This window comes from Coregonus clupeaformis, chromosome 13, assembly GCF_020615455.1.
Source record: "Coregonus clupeaformis isolate EN_2021a chromosome 13, ASM2061545v1, whole genome shotgun sequence".
NCBI classification, from domain to species: Eukaryota; Metazoa; Chordata; class Actinopteri; order Salmoniformes; family Salmonidae; genus Coregonus; species Coregonus clupeaformis.
In genome coordinates, this window is record NC_059204.1 from 20,662,188 (window position 1) to 20,685,303 (window position 23,116).

The window sequence follows — 23,116 nt, forward strand, 5'->3', positions numbered from 1 at the left end:
TTATTATGCGCTTCCCTGTAATAAATGTTCTGCCACCTCAGTATTCTTTCAGAGAATGAGTTACCAGTGGCCTGTTCCATCATCCTCTTCCCATAACTCCCAAGCTTTATGTGCTGTAGCCAACTTTTCTAGCATGACAATGATACATACAGCATGGATAGGGCTAATGTTATCAGTCTTAACATCAAAACATCAGGAGTCTACATTTCATTTTGTATGTTTGATAAGCCACTGCTCTTCTGCATACACATCTCACATATAATCTCACTCATTATTTACTGTTAATTACAATGTCCCAAGAAAGCGGGGAAACATGTTGACGGTTAAGACATGATGCAAATCTATTGCATAGTTATTAGTTCCCCTTACAAATTATAAAAATCTAATGTCAGGGCAAAAGAGTCCCCAGTTCCTTATCCTAGCAAACCACTTCCCTATTCTACAACTGAAAAATAAAGTCTAACATAGCAAAGAGAAATTAACTATAAAGTTGGCTTGGAATGACTCAATATTGCATATTCATTTGCCTCAACTCTACCCAGAGATGTTGCTAGATGTCCACAAGTGGTGGGGGGAAATGTTCATGTCTACCTGACCTGTTGTGTTTACTGAACAAGAGATCACTTATAAGTTGAGCATAGGTGCCTTGTAGGGGGGGATTCTAGAGAGGAGGAGGAGGGAACTCTAGGGTCCACATGGCTGTCTCTTAGTGGCCCCGCAGAGCCCATCAAGCTGTTCTGGTGGTAGAGCATCATGCTGTGGAGAGGCAGGTACTCTGGCTCATGATCAGGTAGTGGTGGATTGGGCTGTGGTGGCCGGAGCTCCCTGTCCACCCCCAGCTCCAGGCCTGGCCTCTCATACTGGGCCTGGGCCTGGAGCAGCTTCCCCTGGGGGATTCCTGAGTTGATTCCAGACCCTGCCCTGCTGTGGATCCTGTTGAGCATGTCGGTGAGGGACCGAGGGCTGCCGGACACCGAGGGGGAGGGGCTCATCTCCAGGCTACGCAGGGCACTCTCAGGTAGGTGCATCCTGTTGACCTTGGGGGGCAGGGGGAGAGGGTAGTCGAACTCAGCCTGATGGGGCTGTGGCTGCTGCTGCTGGGCCTGGTGGTCTGATGTGTGGCTGTGGCTATGGGAGAGTTCTGGTGCTGGACCACTTGGACCTCCTCGGTGGTGAGGAGGGTGAGGCCCCACTGGTTTTCTGCTCTGTGCCTGGGGCCTCCTAAAGCCAACAGACCCTGGGTGGTGAGTCTGGCCCAGTGGAGGGTGTGGGAGGAAGAGAGGAGAAGCCATGTTTGATAAACCAGTATGCCTGGCTTCGTTATGCTGCCCAGGGCTGAAATAGAACAACAGAGTACAGTTTCAGATTATTATTTTTATTTTTATCAAATCATCATCCTATAGAAATACTGGACTGATAAGAAGAATTATGATTCTCGTTCATAATTAATTGCTGATTATTTGATTTAATACACTTTTAAGATAGAAAAAAATTGATGTTTCTGCCACTAATGGTCTTGATCATCCTACCTGCCATAGTCCCTGGTAGTAGGTGTGTTGTGTGTGTGGGTGTTGTGGGTCATTGGGTCCTGGACCCCCCAACCCTCCTGGCCACAGTTCATGAAGGCAGAGATGAATGGGTTAGGGGCAGCAGAGACAGACGTGATGTCATCAGTCCTGTATCCTGCTGCACCATGGGAATTCACTGAGCTAGAGCTGGAGACGATGACGTCAGCCTCATCATCTGACTCCACTGGTCTGGATCCTACCAAGACAATAAGGACAGGACAGAACAGAACAGGGCCCGTATTCATTTAGTGTCTCAGAAAAGGAGAGCTGATCTAGGATCCATGTAATCGTATTCATCGTTATCTAAATGGCAAACTGATCCTAGATCAGCACTCCAACTCTGAGACACTATGAATACAGGCTCAGATGCTAGAACAGTAAGGAGAGACGATGCATGGAGATTCCTTCACCTTCCACTTTGACGAACTCTTTAAAATTCTCTCAAATGAACTTTAGAGGACGGGTATAGAATGACTACGTAGATAGCCTACTACAGTCTTTGGATTGTCTCAAAAGGAAATAATGACACCTGCTGGCTATTTTCTTAAGCAGTTTCCTTTTCCCATGTTAGGCAAGATCAATAGACAGCTGGCTTGACTATCATAGCTAGATTTTTCATTGTATAAAATAGAAATTAGTTCTTTAGAAATTAGGTGTAATGTTTACAATTTCCTTTACAGATATTTGCATAAACTCTGTTATAAACTCTGTATGTGACTATACCATTTGAAGATTTCAATTCCATCTGGAGTTCATTTAGTTTGTCGGAGCTCTGACCTTCCATTTCTCTGAACCTACAGAGAGAAAGTATTGTCATTATTCACAGTCTCTTAGTAACATGATAGTGACATGTACCAGTAAAGTGTAAAAGAACATGTCACTTAATTGATCAGTGAGTCGACTAAGTACCATTCCAATTCTGCACAATCATCATATCTACCACTGAGCAAACAATTAAAAGGTTTACCAAGAGGAACCTATTGAAGACTATATGACTGACCAACAAATTTGATAGTTATTCTGAGTCATACTGGGAGGAGTATTGCATCACTTTCAAGTGAGAGTTGCAGTTCATGTTTCAAGCTACTAGAAGGCTGTCTGAAGGTCTCTTACCTTTTTCTGTTCAGCCCATTGTCACGAAAGCCTTTTGCAAAGGGGTTGTTGTCTATCTTGAGTTTTGTTATCTGTTGGGTAAATTAGCATGCCTCATTTATTATAGTACTGTACACCACAGGAGGTTGGTGGCACCTTAATTGGGGAGAATGGGCTCGTTCTAATGCCTGGAGCGGAATAGTGGAATGGTATCAAATGCATCAAACAAATCAAATCAAATCAAATTGTATTTGTCACATGCGCCAAATACAACAGGTGTAGACCTTACCGGGAAATGCTTACTTACAAGCCCTTAACCAACAATACAGTTCAAGAAATAGAGTTAAGAAAATATTTACTAAATAAACAAAAGTTTTAAAAAATGTTTTAACACAATAAAATAACTATAACGAGGCTATATACAGGGGGTACCGGTACCAAGTCAATGTGTGGGGGTACAGGTTAGTCGAGGTAATTTGTACATGCATAGATAATAAACAGCGAGTAGCAGCAGTGTAAAAACAAAGGGGGGGGTTGGGGGGGGTCAATGTAAATAGTCCGGGTGGCCATTTGATTAATTGTTCAGCAGTCTTATGGCTTGTAGGTAGAAGCTGTTAAGGAGCCATTTGGACACAGTACTCTTGGCACTCCGGTACCGCTTGCCGTGCGGTAGCAGAGAGAACAGTCTATGACTTGGGTGACTGGAGTCTTTGACAATTTTTTGGGCCTTCCAGGTGTTTGATGCCATTCCATGTGCTCCATTCTGGCCATTATTATGAGCCGTTCTCCCCTCAACAACCGCTGTGCTCTTATTATGCTCTCTGTAGCAGCATTTGACATTCCAGACTTTACAAGCACTGTCCATATTCAACTTCCAGAGGACACTCTAATCAACACAATTGGATTAGAGTTGTTCCAGTATCTCCTTCTGGGAGAATCCCAAGGGTGTCCTGGCCTTACCTCGGAGTTCTGGTAGGCAGTGACAGCTATGAAGGCTGCCTCTGGGAAGGTGAAGCGCAGGTAGCCCCCTGACAGAGGATTGTAGGGGTCTGGAGACTGGACGATGTGCAGGCGGGGCTGGTACTTATGCATGGAGTGAAGAACCACCTGCAGAACATATGATGATACCTGTTACTACTGTGCCTGTCAACACATACTCTCCATCTCATCCAACATCAGGGTTCTCCAACTGGCGGCCCGCGGGCCAAATGGTTTTATTTGGCCCCCCAAGTTTTCAGATAAAAAATTAACATATATCTTTTTTGTTTACTTGTTGGACATAATAGACTGTAAAACACCAGCTCCAAGTGATTTTAATTTAAGAAATATGTTCCCAAGTATTCCCACACATAATAGAGAGACACGTGATCGCATACAAGGTTTGAATGATTATGTTTTAGTCAAACATTATATCTTCTTGCAGTCAATTTGCAGTCTACAAATGATTTGTAATTATGTTTACATTTTAGTCATTTACTAGATGCTCTTATCCAGAGCGACTTACATGAGCAATTAGGGTTAAGTGCCTTGCTCAAGGGCACATCTACAGATTTTTCTGTCGGCTCAGGGTTTGCTAAAATTCTAATAGTTTGCCTAATTTCAATTTATGTGACAAAACAAGCAAGTATAGTGTAGAGAATCATTGTACCATCTAAACTGCTGTGAAATGTATTTTACATAACCAAAAATATAGTACCTTCAGCTGTTTGAAGCTGATGTACAAAACTGAAAGTAAAAGAGGCTAAAACTAAACTTAAGCACGAGAAAGCATAGAAACAGCGCACATAGAACAGATCTACCGCTTATTAGACTTGTTTTCAACGTGGATGACAGATCTATAACTCACATTTCTATGTGAATTTGGTTGTGTTGCCCAAAACATTACATATTGCAGCTTTAAGTTACATTCAGTGGCTATCAGCTCTTTTTTAAATGTTATAAATAGTGCCAGGGTCCTTCCATGCCAAGCCTTACCAGGCCATTGGAGTTTAGGGTGTTGTTGGTGAGTTTGAGCTTATGGAAGGAAACAGGGTACTGCATCCACCTCTCCCCCAGGGAGGGAGAGTCTGGGTGGATGAAGTAGCGGTTGGGAAGGTGGGGCTCGGTCATACCACTCACCTCCCAGCGATCCCTGCTCCACTGCACAGGACAGAGATACAGTTTAGTGTCTATACACATTGATAACAAGCACCTTCTGCAGTTTTGAATCTAACATATTTTTCTGAAGCTTATCAATCTAAACACAAACACTAATCTACAATTTTAGTGTGCGTTTGTGTGTGTGTGTTGTGGTAGCAACATTTAAATAAACAGTAGACTAATGCTGGGAGGGGTAGGGTGAGGTACCTTGTATTTGTCGTCATCAAACGGGACCATGTCCATCATCAACACATACTTTGCTCGAGGATTCAACCCTGTCACAGTGACTCTGCAGCTCGGAAACATTCGCCTATGAAATACAATCAGGCGGGAAGTTTGAACAATATTGAACTAACTGGTTAGGAGAGACCGGGGCACAAAGTAACACAGGGCACAAAGTAACAACTAAACTCAAATTAGAAACCACGTAGAAAGGTCAAAGATGTTATTCAATGTGCTAATGCTTGATTAGTGTATCTACATGCCTAGGAACTTTTGCTTAAATCCATCAATTTTTCAGGAAGAATTCTCAATATTCTTGCCGACCCTCTTTTTTTTAATATATAATTTTTATCAGTAAGAAGAGGTATTTTGATTGGTATAGCTAATGACAATAATTATTGTTGAATTTTCTCACAAAACTCAGATTAAACTCAGATTTGTAGTGGGGGCAATTTTGAACATTTGTTACAATTAACCTCTTATCTAAAATTCTATGGTATTTTAAATGGTATTTAGAAACATTCACATAATTATATAAAATGTCACTTCTTTACATCAAGTTTGCAATTACAACTAAGATAATACCTTAGAAAAAGGAAAAAATAAAATTAATACTTTTGAATGTTAAAAGTATCCTATATATAATACACTGCTCAAAAAAATTAAGGGAACACTTAAACAACACAATGTAACTCCAAGTCAATCACACTTCTGTGAAATCAAACTGTCCACTTAGGAAGCAACACTGATTGACAATACATTTCACATGCTGTTGTGCAAATGGAATAGACAACAGGTGGAAATTATAGGCAATTAGCAAGACACCCCCAATAAAGAAGTGGTTCTGCAGGTGGTGACCACAGACCACTTTTCAGTTCCTATGCTTCCTGGCTGATGTTTTGGTCACTTTTGAATGATGGCGGTGCTTTCACTCAAGTGGTAGCATGAGACGGAGTCTACAACCCACACAAGTGGCTCAGGTAGTGCAGCATATCCAGGATGGCACATCAATGCGAGCTGTGGCAAGAAGGTTTGCTGTGTCTGTCAGCGTAGTGTCCAGAGCATGGAGGCGCTACCAGGAGACAGGCCAGTACATCAGGAGACGTGGAGGAGGCCGTAGGAGGGCAACAACCCAGCAGCAGGACCGCTACCTCCGCCTTTGTGGAAGGAGGAGCAGGCAGGAGGAGCACTGCCAGAGCCCTGCAAAATAACCTCCAGCAGGCCACAAATGTGCATGTGTCTGCTCAAACGGTCAGAAACAGACTCCATGAGGGAGGTATGAGGGCCCGACGTCCACAGGTGGGGGTTGTGCTTACAGTCCAACACCGTGCAGGACGTTTGGCATTTGCCAGAGAACACCAAGATTGGCAAATTCGCCACTGGTGCCCTGTGCTCTTCACAGATGCAGGTTCACACTGAGCACATGTGACAGACGTGACAGAGTCTGGAGACGCCGTGGAGAACGTTCTGCTGCCTGCAACATCCTCCAGCATGACTGGTTTGGCGGTGGGTCAGTCATGGTGTGGGGTGGCATTTCTTTGGGGGGCCGCACAGCCCTCCATGTGCTCGCCAGAGGTAGCCTGACTGCCATTAGGTACCGAGATGAGATCCTCAGACCCCTTGTGAGACCATATGCTGGTGCGGTTGGCCCTGGGTTCCTCCTAATGCAAGACAATGCTAGACCTCATGTGGCTGGAGTGTGTCAGCAGTTCCTGCAAGAGGAAGGCATTGATGCTATGGACCGCCCGTTCCCCAGACCTGAATCCAATTGAGCACATCTGGGACATCATGTCTCGCTCCATCCACCAATGCCACGTTGCACCACAGACTGTCCAGGAGTTGGCGGATGCTTTAGTCCAGGTCTGGGAGGAGATCCCTCAGGAGACCATCCGCCACCTCATCAGGAGCATGCCCAGGCGTTGTATGGAGGTCATACAGGCACGTGGAGGCCACACACACTACTGAGCCTCATTTTGACTTGTTTTAAGGACATTACATCAAAGTTGGATCAGCCTGTAGTGTGGTTTTCCACTTTAATTTTGAGGGTGACTCCAAATCCAGACCTCCATGGGTTGATACATTTGATTTCCATTGATAATTTTTGTGTGATTTTGTTGTCAGCACATTCAACTATGTAAAGAAAAAAGTATTTCATAAGATTATTTCATTCATTCAGATCTAGGATGTGTTCCCTTTTTTTTTTGAGCAGTGTATATACATTTTGGCTACTCCGTTTTTGGTCAATATGACATGCCTAAAACATATATTTTAGTCAATGTAGTGTCAATGTAGTCTCATGCACCCCAAAAATCTGAGGGCACACAAAGTACGTGAGGATGGCTGGAGGGTGGTCCGTAGGGAGGCTATGCCCCCCGTCCGTAAATTGGAGAATGTAGCATTATTCAAATACCCCAAACAGCTTTTTCCTGCAATCTAGAGACATCATTATGCTTAATTCTATGTATAAATATATATATAATTTTTCTTCATATCTAAGTATACCTCTCGAGCTGTCTGTATCCTCCTGACTGGTGTTTTTTGTATTTTTTGCAACTAAATATGCTTCTCTGCATCTCTGTAAAACTACTAGCCACTAGCTACCAAGAAGTCATTTCAGGCTATCGATCAAGTTAGAGTAGCTAGCTTGTCTAACTATCTTAGCTGGCATACCTGCTGGCAATGTTGGTAGACTTTGTTGGTAGACTATATATATATATACACAGTGGGGAGAACAAGTATTTGATACACTACCGATTTTGCAGGTTTTCCTACTTACAAAGCATGTAGAGGTCTGTAATTTTTATCATAGGTACACTTCAACTGTGAGAGACGGAATCTAAAACAAAAATCCAGAAAATCACATTGTATGATTTTTAAGTAATTAATTTGCATTTTATTGCATGATATAAGTATTTGATCACCTACCAACCAGTAAGAATTCCGGCTCTCACAGACCTGTTAGTTTTTCTTTAAGAAGCCCTCCTGTTCTCCACTCATTACCTGTATTAACTGCACCTGTTTGAACTTGTTACCTGTATAAAAGACACCTGTCCACACACTCAATCAAACAGACTCCAACCCCAAGAACACCATCCCAATCGTGAAGCATGGAGGTGGAAACATCATTCTTTGGGGATGCTTTTCTGCAAAGGGGACAGGATGACTGCACCGTATTGAGGGGAGGATGGATGGGGCCATGTATCGCGAGATCTTGGCCAACAACCTCCTTTCCTCAGTAAGAGCATTGAAGGTGGGTCGTAGCTGGGTCTTCCAGCATGACAACGACCCGAAACACACAGCCAGGGCAACTAAGGAGTGGCTCCGTAAGAAGCATCTCAATGTCCTGGAGTGGCCTAGCCAGTCTCCAGACCTGAACCCAATAGAAAATCTTTGGAGGGAGCTGAAAGTCCGTATTGCCCAGCGACAGCCCCGAAACCTGAAGGATCTGGAGAAGGTCTGTATGGAGGAGTGGGCCAAAATCCCTGCTGCAGTGTGTGCAAACCTGGTCAAGACCTACAGGAAACGTATGATCTCTGTAATTGCAAACAAAGGTTTCTGTACCAAATATTAAGTTCTGCTTTTCTGATGTATCAAATACTTATGTCATGCAATAAAATGCAAATTAATTACTTAAAAATCATACAATGTGATTTTCTGGATTTTTGTTTTAGATTCCGTCTCTCACAGTTGAAGTGTACCTATGATAAAAATTACAGACCTCTACATGCTTTGTAAGTAGGAAAACCTGCAAAATTGGCAGTGTATCAAATTCTTGTTCTCCCCACTGTATATATATATATATATGTGTGTGTGTATTTATTTTTTCTATTTTTATTTTCTTTACGGAACAAATCTGAGGGCACATGCTCCTGTGCCCCCTATGGGCATGACGCCTCTGACCCTAGCCTTGGTACCTGTCTTTAGCTAATCCACTCCCTGTAGTCCATGTCATGTGCCAAAAAGACTGGCCTTTCTGCCATCTTTAAATATGAACATTCTAGAATTAATGAACTGGAGGAGAACAGAGGATTTGATCCTGATTCGATCACCGCTATCCTCCAATCACAACGATTATGCAAATATTGGAACTCATAACTTTTTTATCCACAGACCACGTTGGAATCCAGTTGCTAAGCAACCGTTTTTTATTTGTCCAGATTAAAAACCAGTCTATCAAAAGCACTGAGGTACTAATGGTAAAAAAAAATGCTAGCTGGCCTCTAAATTCTCAAAGTAAATGCCAACCACAAAATGTCTTAGTTTTAATCGTTAAAATACAACAACTTGCCTAGCTACCAGCTAAATGTTTGTTTTAGAATTTGTTATAAATTCTAATTCTATTTTCGAGGCTCGTGTTGTGTGACAAAACTATACATTTTAGAGTGGCCTTTTATTACAAGGTGTACCTGTGTAATAATCATACTGTTTAATCAGTTTATTGATATGTCACACCTGTCAGGTGGATGGATTATCTAGGCAAAGGAGAAATGCTCACTAACAGGGATGTAAACAAATTTGTGCACAACATTTCAGAGAAATAAGCTTTTTGTGTGTAAGGAAAATTTCTGGGATCTTTTATTTCAGCTCATGAAACATGGGACCAACACTTTACATGTTGCGTTTATATTTTTGTCCAGTGTGGTAACCGCAGTCTGCAGATAGACATTGGAAAGGCCAGTCTCTTTGGCAATGACAAGGAGTGGAACGTTAGCTAAAGAGACTGGTACTCAGACTACTCTTACGCCGCCTACGGGGTTAATTGTACTTTTTGACTTCTGCCACTTTCTGTTGACTTGTAAAGGACTGGTATGTTCTAGAAATGTAGTTACAGTGTGTAATGGTAGCTGAGATATGTATGTTGCTTGTATAAAACATTATTAATAAATCAAATACAATTTTCATAAATAAGCAAAAGACAACGTGTTACTTTGTGCCCCATATTACTATCGGTTATTCAATTTCATAAAAAAATAGTGGTTCTTCGCATAATCAACCTTGAAAAAAAATGTCTCAACAGAATGACTCTGAGACTAGGCCTATGTCCCAAAACAGTCACCAAATGGAAATTACATTATTTTAGGCTATCATATTTCATTAATTTATAATATTTCTATCACTCATTTTTCATATTTCTGACAAGGGGTTATTATGAAGGCCTATGGCTACCGCTATTTATCATCCACACATCCTACCTTCCTGTTTTGGTGATGAGCATCTCAGTTCCTATATCTCCGAATTGTTCCCATAGCTCGCGACCCTGGAGCGACACCCGGACTTGAAGAGCTGAAAGCTCGGGTTCACACCCGACTTTACCGCCGCTGTCCCAAGACTGGCCCCGCAGAACCGCATCTTTCCAATCTAGTGGAAGGTATTTATTTACGTCATTCATAGCAAATATTAGGGTTATGTTTTTTAGTCCACAAAACTATGACAATAGACTACATAAATAGATAACCACTGGGCAGACACTGGTTGACACAACGTTGTTTCCACGTAATTTCAAAGTGGAATAGATGTGGAGTTGACGTCTGTGCCCAGTGGGATAGGCTACCCCTCTCAATAGGAAAGAGCAATATCTGTATTGTTAGGCTCAATTAGGACTTTTAAACACTATAATGCAACATGTCCAAAACATTTGGTCATGTTGTCTATCCATTAAACACAAACCTACCTGGTGGACAATAGCCATAGTTCTTGGGCTGAGAGTTGAGTGGGTATGGGTAGTCACCACACAGCGGCCTCTCCTCATGCAGATACATGGCCTTGGAGCTCCAGTCAGTGCTCTTGTTGTTAATCCCTCTCTGATTTACTCCAAACTCGAATTCAGTGATATGCACTTGAGGTCTGATTAGGGCGGGCAGGGTGGCTATCCTCTATACCTTTTCCTCCCATATGGAGGAAGACAGAGGTGTGTATGTGTATGTATGTATGTGTGTGTGTGTTTGTGTGTGTGTGTTGGGACATCAATCAGAACCCCACTTTGATCTTTACACAGTTTAGAGTAACCTACATGTTGTTGTGTGAAAAGAGGGGAGCAGGGAGGGGGAGGGTGGTGTTCAGTATAGGCAGCTAGGCATTGGGGTTCCCCAACTTCAAAACCCCCAACTCCCAGGCCAGGCGCTAATCACCTGGGCAGTTTGGCCTGCCATTACTACAGGAAGCTGGTTCCAGCTCCTTTATTATACTGGCTGACCAGACAGACACAGAACAGAAGGCAGGGAGTGTCAATGCAGAGATGTGTGTAGAGTGACACCTTGATCCCTCAGTAACTACCTCCAGTCCACACCACACTGTCACTGGTCTGGTCTGGGGACTGGACTTGGGCTCTACAGGGATGGCCTGGCTCGTTGAGATGTGGCTTGTTTATGACAAATATCGTCATGATACCTAAATACCTAAACACTTCTGAGCTTCTCTAATGTAGTAAATGCTGACACAAAAAATATATTTGTCTTTGGTCTTCAAGGCAAGAGGGTGGAATTATTAATGTGGTTGTATGATTAAACAATATATTAAATTAAAATATTAGGAATGGATAAATCATTCTACATTTGAATTGCATATTTGAGAGAACATACAAATCTCTTATCCCAGCATATGAAGAGGGCCTACAAAGAACCTGTATGGACTGGAGACTCATGTTCTGCTCTTATGTTATGTAGAGGTAAAACAGAACATTACAGGACAGTTATATGAATGTCTATAAATAGTAACTTACTTTCCTTCATCGTACTACATTAGAAAATTAACTGCATCAGATTCATTACCCAAGATTATCAGTTTTTAGGGATATTTATTTATTCCATCTGATAGATAATTCATCAAATTAAGAGCAAATGTAGGTTGATTTAGATGTGAAATGTGAAACTGAATTCTTACAGAGTAAAGCAAATGTGTATTATTATTATTTATCATTCCACACTTAAATAAATTACGTTTTTGTCCTCCTACTCTTTAATGTCTGGCTGGCCGCAGAAATACATTTTTATTTGAATGCGCTGTAAAATTCACAGAAATCTCAATTTATTCTCTGGTGCCTGGTGTCCCTCCAACTCTTTGCTGATAAAGTGTTGGAGTGTCACCAGGCACCTCAATGGTGCCGCCCAGATAGGCCTGCTAACGTCTTTATCTGTAGGCTAGACCCAACCACTCACACCCCCCTGGTCCCCCGCCCAAACTGGGGAGCCTGTCTCCACAGTAACTGGGCTAAGTTGTCGCCCCCACCTCTGTCCTCACCCCCAAACCGTGTCACCCAACACCTCCCACGTGCATCATCCATATTTATTTTATTTCAATTTTGTTGAAATATGATACAAATATTGTGGCAGAAAATATAATGCCAACCACAATAAATGCTCCTGAAAGATGGTTGCAGTTATATTTGATATGTAGATGATTCAAACCACTAACATTTATATCAAGAAGAGTCATTGCATAATATTCAGTTGAAATCAGCTGCTGATAGTTGGAAAACCTTCCCGATGTAGTCAAGATCTAAGACACAATCAATTGCATTTGCCATGACGTGAACTATAAAGTATTTGTGGTGGGGAAGAACTGTCAAATATTATATGTCACATTTTTGAAAGTTTTAAGACAGAAATTATTTCAGTTGGCTGTTTCTTAGGATGTTCTCTTAAAGTCATACTGTTGAATCATTCAGTGACTTCAATAACCAGTTCAGTGGAGGTCATGTTTGAACAATAGGTCATGTTTGCTTGGGTGAGTTTGAATGTTGACAAAAGAGACTTAGACAATATGTTAAACAAAACACCTTTTAAAATGCAAGCTGGAACGATAGGTCAAATAAACCAGCCAAAATAAGGCCAAAAAACTTGCTTTGGGATGGGTGTGTACGGGGGCATGGAGGGGCGTCAAACGAGATGTCAAACACCTGATGTTGCAAAACTGTTTGGGCTCTGATTAGAAGGGGTGGGGGCACATCATTAGGTCAGAGGCAAACGGGACCAGACCCAGAGCGTGATAGATAAGGCGGCCACAGCTCTGATGTCATCACCATATGCAAATGAGCTGGTGGCCTTAAAGGAGACCTTTGCGAGCTGTCAGGAGTCTGTGAACAATGTGGTGGTGTTGGAGACGTGCTGGCTGTCGTAAACCAGAGCAGCGTGGTGATAGAAAACCTCCAACGCCCTTAATTAACACTTTTTTCTTCAAGAGGAGAGAGTGAGGACAACGCAGACAGACCAGACGTGGAGGTGAGGTGAACACTTGAAGGCCCACTCTGTGATATTTACAGCCATTTTGATCACTTAACCCAGTCACGCTAAACCTCTGAAGCTGTCAATTGGGCTTAATTTGAAGGCGATAATTAGGGGAGAGAGCTGATGTTTAGTGGTTTAGAGAAGGTCCTCTATTAAGATACTCTGCAAGTGGTTTCTTTAAGTTAACCACAAGCAATTGCATCAAGGGAACTCATGTACATGGTATCGGTATATAATGCAATGTGGGACCTGCACTTGGTTAGTCTTGCAATAGGACTTCAATAGATTTGATTAAGAAATTGATTAACATTTCTGTGGATCATGCATGAATTTGTTGTCTGGGAAAATATAATTCTGTAATATAGCATGCATATTGTATTCGTACCCCGGGTGGTTGACTTCTCAGAATATGTTATAACACATTGATAACATATTGACTCAACCCTGTTTCTGTACATATTTGTTTGTGTATTAATTTAATATGTAATATCCATATTTTTTTCTTCCAACAGGTTTATTCATTTAGGCAAAGTCATCATGGGACATTGTTTGTTGGTCTTGTACCCTGGACAGGATATCATCATATACTGTAAGTTCGTTATGGTGACACTACAGTATAGATGATGTACTATCCAGGGTCTCATTCCCCCTCCAGCTACTATCAGCACACACACACGCACTGTTGACGGTTGGAAGCTAGAGGGTGGCAATCTAACCGTTACCATTACTTCGTTTTAGCAATGGTAAGGGTTCTATTGACGCCTCTCAATGTCATAGCTACAGTAGTACACACATGGACAGATGCTGCTGGCGGTTGGAAGCTAGAGGGTGGCGCTCAAACCGTTACCATTACTGAGTTTTAGTAATGGTAAGGGTTCTAATGCTGCTTCTCAATGTCACCTGGAGTTGCGTTAAAGGAAACTAAAAACTGGTGGACTGGTCTCTTGTCTTCCTTGTAAGAAGTCGCATTTGATTACAACACCTTAGTGATACCAAGAACCAAAGTTGTGTTTAAGAGCTGATTTTGATATTTTAATTGTAAGATGTTTGTTGACTTGTGAAATAAAGTTTCAAATGAAAAACCAAAGAATGACTATCAATGTCTTGGTGTACATCTCACTCGGAAGGTGAAATACTGTACCAAGGTTACCACCTCAATGGATTGACAGGTTACACATATAAAATTGTCTGAAAGCATACATATTATTATTTGTTTTTTATGTATTTATAATTTCATATACTCCTTGCAGTGTACAGCTTTTTAAAAGCAGTTGGTTTGTCTAATCGAAGATTACCTCTAGCATTCTGCACTAAACATACGGTTGTTAGGAGTGTAACTGCGAGTGTAATCAATGGAGAGCAGCTGTTTCTGTACACAGTGAACAGAGACATCCCAGCCCTCTCTCTCCCCCCTTCTTTCTTCTCACTGTCTCTCTCTCTTCATTGAGACACCCCAGCCCTCACTCTCTTTATCTCTCTCTCCCTCTCTGTGGCCTTGCTTTAGGCCACAGGGCATACACTTGTTATTCATCAAGATAGCCTGGATAGTGACAGCGCATAGAGTAAACTTACAGGGAGGGGGAGAATTGAACCTAATCACCATTATCTGAACCATTTTACCAGCAGGTTATCACTCCATTTTACCAGCAGGTTAGCGCTCCATTTTACCAGCAGGTTAGCGCTCCATTTTACCAGCAGGTTAGTGCTCAATTTTACCAGTAGGTTAGTGCTCAATTTTGCCTTCCATTAAAGAGAAACAATTCAGTCCTCAGGGGTTTTGCTTTGAGAGAGAGAATAAGAAAGAGAGAGAGAGAGAGAGAGAAAGAGAGAGAGAGAGAGGGCTATAAATCAAGGCTTGAGGGGACAGTGATGCTATTGTCAGCTGACAAAGAGAGAGAGACGGGGTGGATAGCACATTTTACATTTTAGTCATTTAGCAGACGCTCTTATCCAGAGCGACTTACAGATTTTTCACCTAGTCGGCTCAGGGATTAGAACCAGCGACCTTTCGGTTACTGGCACAACACTCTTACCCACTAAGCTACCTGCCGCCCCAACAGGGACATTCGACATACAGAACGTGACTGTGCTACTCCCAGTTCAATTATCAGCAGGCCAGGTGAGGCAGAAGTCTACTGCCAAGGGGAAGGTTCTGGGAGCCTAAAATAAACCATTAACCTTTTCACAGCTTGCCTCACCACACACACACCAAAATATAGCCATTTAAAGAGAGAGGTAAAAATTATAATTCCTAGAAAATATGTTACAGAAGCTCTGAAAGAAAAATATATGCAAGTCATCCTTTACTCAAGAGCAATGCTTATGCAAGAATACAGTATGATGACCCTTGAGAGAAGTGACTGTAGAAAAGGCTGGGGGGAAAAAAAAGGGGGAGAGAGCTGTCGCTCTGTGTTTCTGTTAACTCTCACTAGCTGACTCATGATGAGCACTCACATGCTCTCAGCAGCACAGTTTGTCCACAGTCAAGCAATATAAACCAGTCAGATCTCTCATTGAATATAGTGTAGGGATGTAGCTCAGTTGGTAGAGCATGGTGTTTGCAACGCCAGGGTTGTGGGTTCAATTCCCACGGGGGGCCAGTATGAAAAAAAAAAAAAACGAACTGTAAGTCGCTCTGGATAAGAGCGTCTGCTAAATGACTTAAAATGTAAAAATGTAAAAAAAATAGTGTCCAAAGAATCCGTAAACTCCAACAGTGTTAATTTCCAACACACTAGGCCACCATAATACTGTGTTTGCCCCAGATTATCATAATCCTCTTCAGTTCTTCACCTTCACTGAGAGCCTCAGCTTGACCTCCCTGAGGAACACAATGCTCAGGTCCTCTCTGGCTATCCTGGCAACTATCTGACCAGCCTGGCCAATCACCATTTAAAGAACAGAGGAAAGGAAATACATTATATTAATATGAGCATGCATTTCAATATGATGCCAATGTTTTAAATCCACAAGAGGACCCCAGTTACCACAGCAGATAAGAATAATGTATACTGTAATATTCACTCAGTCCTAACAACCAAATATACAGTAAATCAATTACTTTCAACTTTGTCATGATTCACTTAACTGAATGAAAACTAGAGAGTAGTCTGGTGCAGGGATCAAGGGTCAAGTTTAAATCACTGAGCACTGCTGCACCACTGCAGATGTAGGCTCACATTCATCCAGTCTGTCTGACATGAAAAAAGTATGGTTTAAAAAGGAGTCTGCTCAAATATTTACAAGTTATTACAGGCTAAAGAACTCCAGGTATAGAGTGACTTGAAGCTCAAAAGTCTGAAAAAACGGTTAATCTACACATGTATTCATCAGTCAGAGAACACATGGCTGAGCAGCTTAATCTCTTAAACATTATGGGGAAATGGTTGTGACAGGATACAGATCAGAGTTGGGGTCAATTCCATTTCAATTCAGTCAATTGAGGAAGGACATTGAAAGTCCTATTCCAATTTCCCTCGTTGCTCGGAACATAAATTGAAATGTTCAGTTTACTTCCTAACTGAATAAACTGATTTGAAATGGAATTGACCCCAACCCTGATAGAGATGTAAAAGCAAGCTGTAGAATCACTATGGGAATGTGATGTAAGGGGGGAGGGGAAGAAGTCCAAAACAGCCGATTCAGATGAACTATCTATTGACACATTGACAGGCCTGTGTGAAGGGCCACACACATAGAGCATGGAACCTCGATCTGTCTGTGAGAAAGTTCCTGTTGCTTCTCTCCTTCTTGTTTTTATCTTCTTCCACTGATGGCTTCTCACGTGTTCGTTAGTATCTGGGTAGTTCGGTTGGTGGGGGTGCTCATTGACATGTTTCACAACAGGGGACATATACAGTGCCCTCCGTAATTATTGGGACAGTGAAGTATTTTTTCTTCTTTTAGCTCTATACTCCAAACAATATCTAAATTACAGCACTTTTTGTACATAGTCCCCCCATTTTAGGGGAGCAAAAGTATTGGAACAAATTCACTTATTTGTGTATTAAAGTAGTCAATAGTTTGGTATTTGTTCCCATATTCCTAGCACGCAATGACTACATCAAGCTTGTGGCTCTACAAATTTGTTGGATGCATTTGCTCTTTGTTTTGGTTGTGTTTCAGATTATTTTGTGCCCAATAGAAATTAATGGTAAGTAATGTATTGCGTCATTTTGGAGTCACTTTTATTGTAAATAAATGTGGATGCTACCATGATTACAGATAATCCTGAATGAATCGTGAATAATGATGAGTGAGAAAGTTAAAGACACACAAATATCATACCCCCAAGACATGCTAACCTCTCACCATTACAATAACAGGGGAGGTTAGCATTTTTGGGGGTGGGTATGATACTTGTGCGTCTCATCATTATTCACCTAACTTTTGACTACTTTAATACACATATAAGTGAATTTGTCCCAATACTTTTGCTCCCCTAAAATGGGGGGACTATGTACAAAAAGTGCTGTAATTTCTAAACGGTTCAACCGATATGGATGAAAACACCTTCAAATTAAAGCTGCACTTTAACCTCATAGTCATTGTTTGATTTCAAATCCAAAATGTTGAAGTATACAGCCAAAAGAAAAGAAAAATGCTTCACTGTCCCAATAATTACAGAGGGCACTGTATCTAAATCAATATTGAAAATAGTACTGAGAAATGCAGCACACTTACCATGTGACTTTCTTTCTTCACATAGTTTTATTGCTATATCCAGCTCTCCATTCTCCCTGTCGTGTCACAAGTCAATCAACTGCAATTGCGAGAAAATAATAGTTAATATAATTTCAAAGGTAGTACTACCGTGAGTATTTCTCTATTCGCGCTACAATGTTTATGTCTGGCACATAATCATCATATATTAGGGACTAAAGAGTAAATCATTGTGATTTGACACTGTACCTACAATATATCTCAAGCTGGGATAAGAGATAGCTCTTGACAGTTAGAACATCACTGTGGTATTGCCAAGAACCAGGCTTTGACCCCACTACTAGGTACCTCTGTAGGACAGACAGACAAGACATGATGTCAATAGCAATCTTAGTTGTCACACATCAACATAGAGGCAATTGCTTTCCATGGCTCTTAAATTACTTTAATTATTCCACAATGAGTGTACTTGTCTACTTGGTATCAGATTTGCTTCTAGTCCCTATATGACCATAAGCTACCATCACCTTCAGTGTCTCCACATCCTCTCTATCCACAGCAGAGAGCATGAAGACATCCTTGAAGTGGGCCCAGCCCTGTTGGGTCTTCAGAGCCCTAAGCTGCTCCTTACTCAGCCCTGACTGGGCCTCACTGCACTCACCAGGAGCCACATCACCACCTGGCTCACACTCATCTCCAGACCCTGGTGTCCTGGTGTCCCTGTCCGTCCTCCTCTCAGCCCAGGGGGGCTTGATCATACTGCGGACCTGCAGCTTCCGCACATTCACCACTCCACATGTCAGATCTGCTGTGATCTCCAACAACCTGCTCTTGCTCTTCAGCAAGTCAACCTGTGCCATACACACAGTAGAGGGTTCATGTGACAATTCATATGGAGTAGACAGTTCCTAGTATATTACATCATAATAATACATTATATCATATGACAACCACGATCTCACTTCAGTGCATATGATCAGTGTTATTATTGACTTTGAGACAAGGCCACGGAGAGAGGATGAGGTTTGCATACGTGTGCTATATAAATAGAGAAGTACTTTATTGAGAACTAGGACTACTAGGACATCTGGGTACTGGGTCAGGCATTTAAGGACTTCAAAGTCTAGCTTGTTGCAGGCCTACTTGTCCGACACATCCACCATTACCACCACTGAAGAGATAACAACAACAAGAGGACATAAACACAATGGCATAGACCATAGACACTCACTCCTAATTCTATATACATGCCTGATCCACTTGTGTCAATGCAGTGCATTGTCATTTGTCAACTAAATTATTTATTTCAAAGGAATTGCAAAATGTGTGGGACCACATACTGTTTAAAAAGTATAGACTAGACTGTCTGAAAAGCAATAGCCGCGTAATGGCCGAGTTAGACCAGTCATCTGTGTGCCCGAAAAGTTGCAAAAAGTGAAGAGTCGTGCAGTACCAAGGTCAGCTTCCTTGACTGTATTCCAAGGATCCTCGAGGAGAAACTTCTCCAGCTGGTGCCTGTGGAGAAGATAAATAGCCCCTTTGAAGATTCACCTATTTCATTTTAGCACAGCAATACCACTGTAATGAAACCGGTGTAACAAATCACCTCTTGACTTTTGAAGGTGTAGTGAGTCCAGGAGTGTCCAGTAAAATCTAGAGAGAATGTATAAGTATGCATGTATAAGTGTGGTTATCTAATAAATATAAAGTTTGTATATTGGACACTGTGCTTCTACATCTGCATTGCTTGCTGTTTGGGGTTTTAGGCTGTGTTTCTGTATAACACTTTGTGACATCTGCTACGTAAAAATGGCTTTCTAAATACATTTGATTGATTGATTAATACTGTACATAATGTAACACGGCCCTGATAAAATAATGAACAATTGCCAAATTGCTCAATGCATGGTCTGAGAGGTGATTCTCACTTACAATCTGTGCGTCATCTACTGTGAGAACACCAAGGGCACGGGACCGTGTGGTATGCACTTTCTTGGAAACAACAAACCCCTACGAGAGATCATGTTCAAAGAAACTGGTGTTAATGGAAAATACACTCCAGGCTGACTCAGAGTGACTCATGATGTTTACAGCTTAAACTGAAGAAACTGGCCAGTACAATAAAGTGAACTACCTTTCTGCCAAGCAGTTGGTTGGACAGTGTGGACTTCCCAGCATTTGGGGCACCAATAATGGCCACACTTAAAACCTTTGAGTTCTCTGGTTGATCTGGATCCTTCACCAGCAATGATATTTGCTTAGCTGAAACAAGAGTTTAGGGGTTGACATCACAAATATGAGTAAAATATGAGGTACATAATACAGATCTACAGAATACAGGGGCATATGTAATATTCATACTATAGTCTAGACATTCAGTACGCAGCATCTGGATAAGGAGAACGTGTACTATTATGCCCGGAGGTAACCCCCTTTTGTTTTCAGAGGCAGCAGAAGCAGCAGCAGCAGTTGTGATTACCGCTGTCGGCCAGAACTGAGGCTGGATAGTGATAAAGACCGTCATCTGTCTCTGCCGCTTTGCCTTTCGTCAGTCTGCTCAAAAACGCATCCGATGTAATAAAACAGGCGGGGGTGAAGCGAAAACCCTGTCCATTAATGGTCCCTGGACGACGGGCAGCCCATCCTAAACCAAAGCAACAGAAAGAGACATCGAGAATATCATCATCACTGCGTATCCCTGCCAGGTAACTGATGCAACGGCTGTGCCTAGTTCACAATGTCGCAGGAATCAGATTTTTTTTAAACAACTAATTATAGCTAAATTACATGCATGTAACCTGACATCAATGGAGCTATTTCCTCAAAATGAAATAACTAGCTAGCTGGATAAGGCATGGCTGTCAAAAAATCATATTATTGCAGACCCATTCCAGTTTATGTATTGTTTCAGACAAAATATAGTATATTTCTGGGTGGGAGAAAGGCTATTACATTCATATGATCGCTTATTAATTTGAGAGAAAGCTAAGCAGATAAGGTAGAAGATGACTGACCAGTTCTGAGAAACGGTGACACATTTAACAGTGGCGCAGAGATGTTGATAACGACTCTCGGAAAATATACAGATTTTCGGAAAATCGAGATGCTCACACGGAAAGCCATTTATGATATAAACCTATCTCGCCGAGTTATCGATGAAATTCCAACATATTTCGGTGACTCTATCCGAAACGCAAGGTTACTTCATAGCGTGATTGTTTACTTTCACATTGCACTAGGGGCGCAGCCATGATGGATAAACCAAAGAGTGGTTTTGTCTGTGGAAGAGGTTCTGCTATGTTATTGTGGCGAGCCATTGGCTTTACCGCCCCCTAGCGAACAAGAGGAGGAAACGCCATTGATCTTGCTTGACTTCTGATGCCATCTCCTGTCAAATACTCTCAGTCTCAACCTCAATGGAAACTGTGAATTTTGGATCACATTATAGAAAACCACATAATGTAGAAGTATGCATTCAATAGCTGACACATCACAAACAATTTAAAGCTGTCTTCAGTTTGAGAGGGATGTTAAAACTGTAAAGTGCTGCACCTGAGAAAGAGCACCTACCAGCTCTCTGCATTACATCCATGATAAATAATGTGTCTTCTGAGCCATTGCTATTGGCCATAATAGCAATCTCTCTGCTGCTTATCTTTGGCAAATAATAGTCAACTGAAAGTAAATTAACTTGAGCTTTTAGTGATGATATAGGCCTATGGATCATCAAACTGAGAAAAATGGCTTGATAATATACATGAAAAATACAGCAACAGACAAGTCTGCCATTACAGATTGTCAGTCCCCGAAGGCTATTTACCTACCCCTTGGAGCTGACTTGTTTATCCACATGCACCCCAGTTTTGGAAAACACTGCAGTCGAAACACCCAGGGCTTTAGCAACATGTTATCCTGAGGAATATGCAGCAACGATGCCTAAATGTCCTTACTTACTAATTCACAAAGAGAAGTTGACAAAAATTGGATTTGATTATACAAAAGTCTGCTCTAAGGTTAATTTAAGGATAAGGGAGTGCATTTGTAGTTGATCGATTGATTTGTTCTATTTTATGATGTTGTTTTCAGTCTCCTTCCTCGCAAGTAAAGCAAGAGAGAGCAGATGTTTCCTCATAGTCCATCAAACATGCCGGCTGCTTGTTAGTCTTCCAGGACTCCCTCAGGGCGTAACAAACACCTCCAGTGGGGAGGATGATATAGGATATCAGGTAGCTCACAATCTGTCATCATCCAACTCTAAAAGTTGTGCAGAAAAAGATGGAGCAACAAAATCAGAGCCTTTAGCAGACACTCACTGTAGGATATTTACATTTTAGTCATTTAGCAGACGCTCTTATCCAGAGCGACTTACAGTTAGTGAGTGCATACATTATATTTTTAATATTGGCCCCCCGTGGGAATCGAACCCACAACCCTGGCGTTGCAAACACCATGCTCTGTCAACTGAGCTACATCCCTGCCGGCCATTCCCTCCCCTACCCTGGGCCAATTGTGCGCCGCCCCATGGGTCTCCCAGTCACGGCCGGCTACGACAGAGCCTGGATTCGAACCAGGATCTCTAGTGGCACAGCTAGCACTGCGATGCAGTGCCTTAGACCACTGCGCCACTCGGGAGACTAGGATAGACTTTCAATGGAACTAGAAACTGAAGGATATTTGAGGATCAGTATGTTTGAACTGAGCTCTCTCTCGCGCGCTTTCAAACACGCACAGACTTACACACGCATGCACACACACACACGCACACACACACTCACACACACACATGCACACATTCATTCAAGGCCTTTGCTCCCTCAGGGCTTTCCTCACATGGCCATTTCACGTGGGAGTGCATCAGAGTTCTTTCTATGACTGCATTAACTTTGGCCTTCAAAAAGGGAAAGGGCTCTCTCCAAAAAGAACAAAATGGCTGTGCCTGCAAACTATTTAATCATAAATTATTGTAGAGCCCATGTTGCCATTTAAAGTGCACTTGGCAAGTGGAATTGGAATACTGTCATAGAAGATCTCTTCTCTGCTCTGGTTCATTTTCCAATTCATTCTATTCTCAATCTTGCATCTGTGATGTTTGATAGCAGTAATGTTTCTTAATTGTCATCAACAATGAAGCCAGGAACCTCCCCCATAACATACAATGAATTCCATTCCTCTTGCTCAACTATGTGGACTCCAGGCAGAAAGTAACTCCTG

At 41.9% G+C, this 23,116-nt stretch overlaps 1 protein-coding gene, 1 long non-coding RNA gene and 1 pseudogene across 2 annotated transcripts; 1 reads left to right on the top strand and 2 right to left on the bottom strand.

Annotated features, from left to right (window-relative positions):
- Positions 1 to 82: 82 nt before the first annotated feature.
- tbx16l (T-box transcription factor 16, like) lies at positions 83 to 10,894 on the bottom strand. The gene is made up of 9 exons (XM_045224286.1): positions 10,693 to 10,894; positions 10,214 to 10,379; positions 5,007 to 5,109; positions 4,635 to 4,799; positions 3,621 to 3,767; positions 2,682 to 2,752; positions 2,292 to 2,362; positions 1,530 to 1,764; positions 83 to 1,335 (listed from the first exon to the last, which is right to left on the bottom strand). Exons 1-9 carry the CDS (start codon positions 10,778 to 10,780, stop codon positions 621 to 623), a joined length of 1,761 nt encoding a protein of 586 aa, XP_045080221.1. The 5' UTR covers positions 10,781 to 10,894; the 3' UTR covers positions 83 to 620.
- A 1,339-nt stretch (positions 10,895 to 12,233) lies between these two features.
- LOC121579429 lies at positions 12,234 to 14,800 on the top strand. Its single transcript, XR_006002912.1, has 2 exons — positions 12,234 to 13,237; positions 13,756 to 14,800. It is a non-coding gene; the product is annotated as an uncharacterized LOC121579429 (long non-coding RNA).
- A 1,060-nt stretch (positions 14,801 to 15,860) lies between these two features.
- On the bottom strand, positions 15,861 to 21,189 carry LOC121579430 (annotated as a pseudogene).
- Between the last annotated feature and the right edge of the window lie 1,927 nt (positions 21,190 to 23,116).

Coding starts and splice junctions, on each gene's coding strand:
- tbx16l (XM_045224286.1), bottom strand. CDS start 10,780: ATGTATCTGCATGAGGAGAGGCCGCTGTGTGGTGACTACCCATACCCA. Junction 3,768..4,634: donor CCCTAAACTCCAATGGCCTG/GTAAGGCTTGGC, acceptor TATGTTCTGCAG/GTGGTTCTTCACTCCATGCA. Junction 1,336..1,529: donor ACTACCAGGGACTATGGCAG/GTAGGATGATCA, acceptor GTTCTATTTCAG/CCCTGGGCAGCATAACGAAG.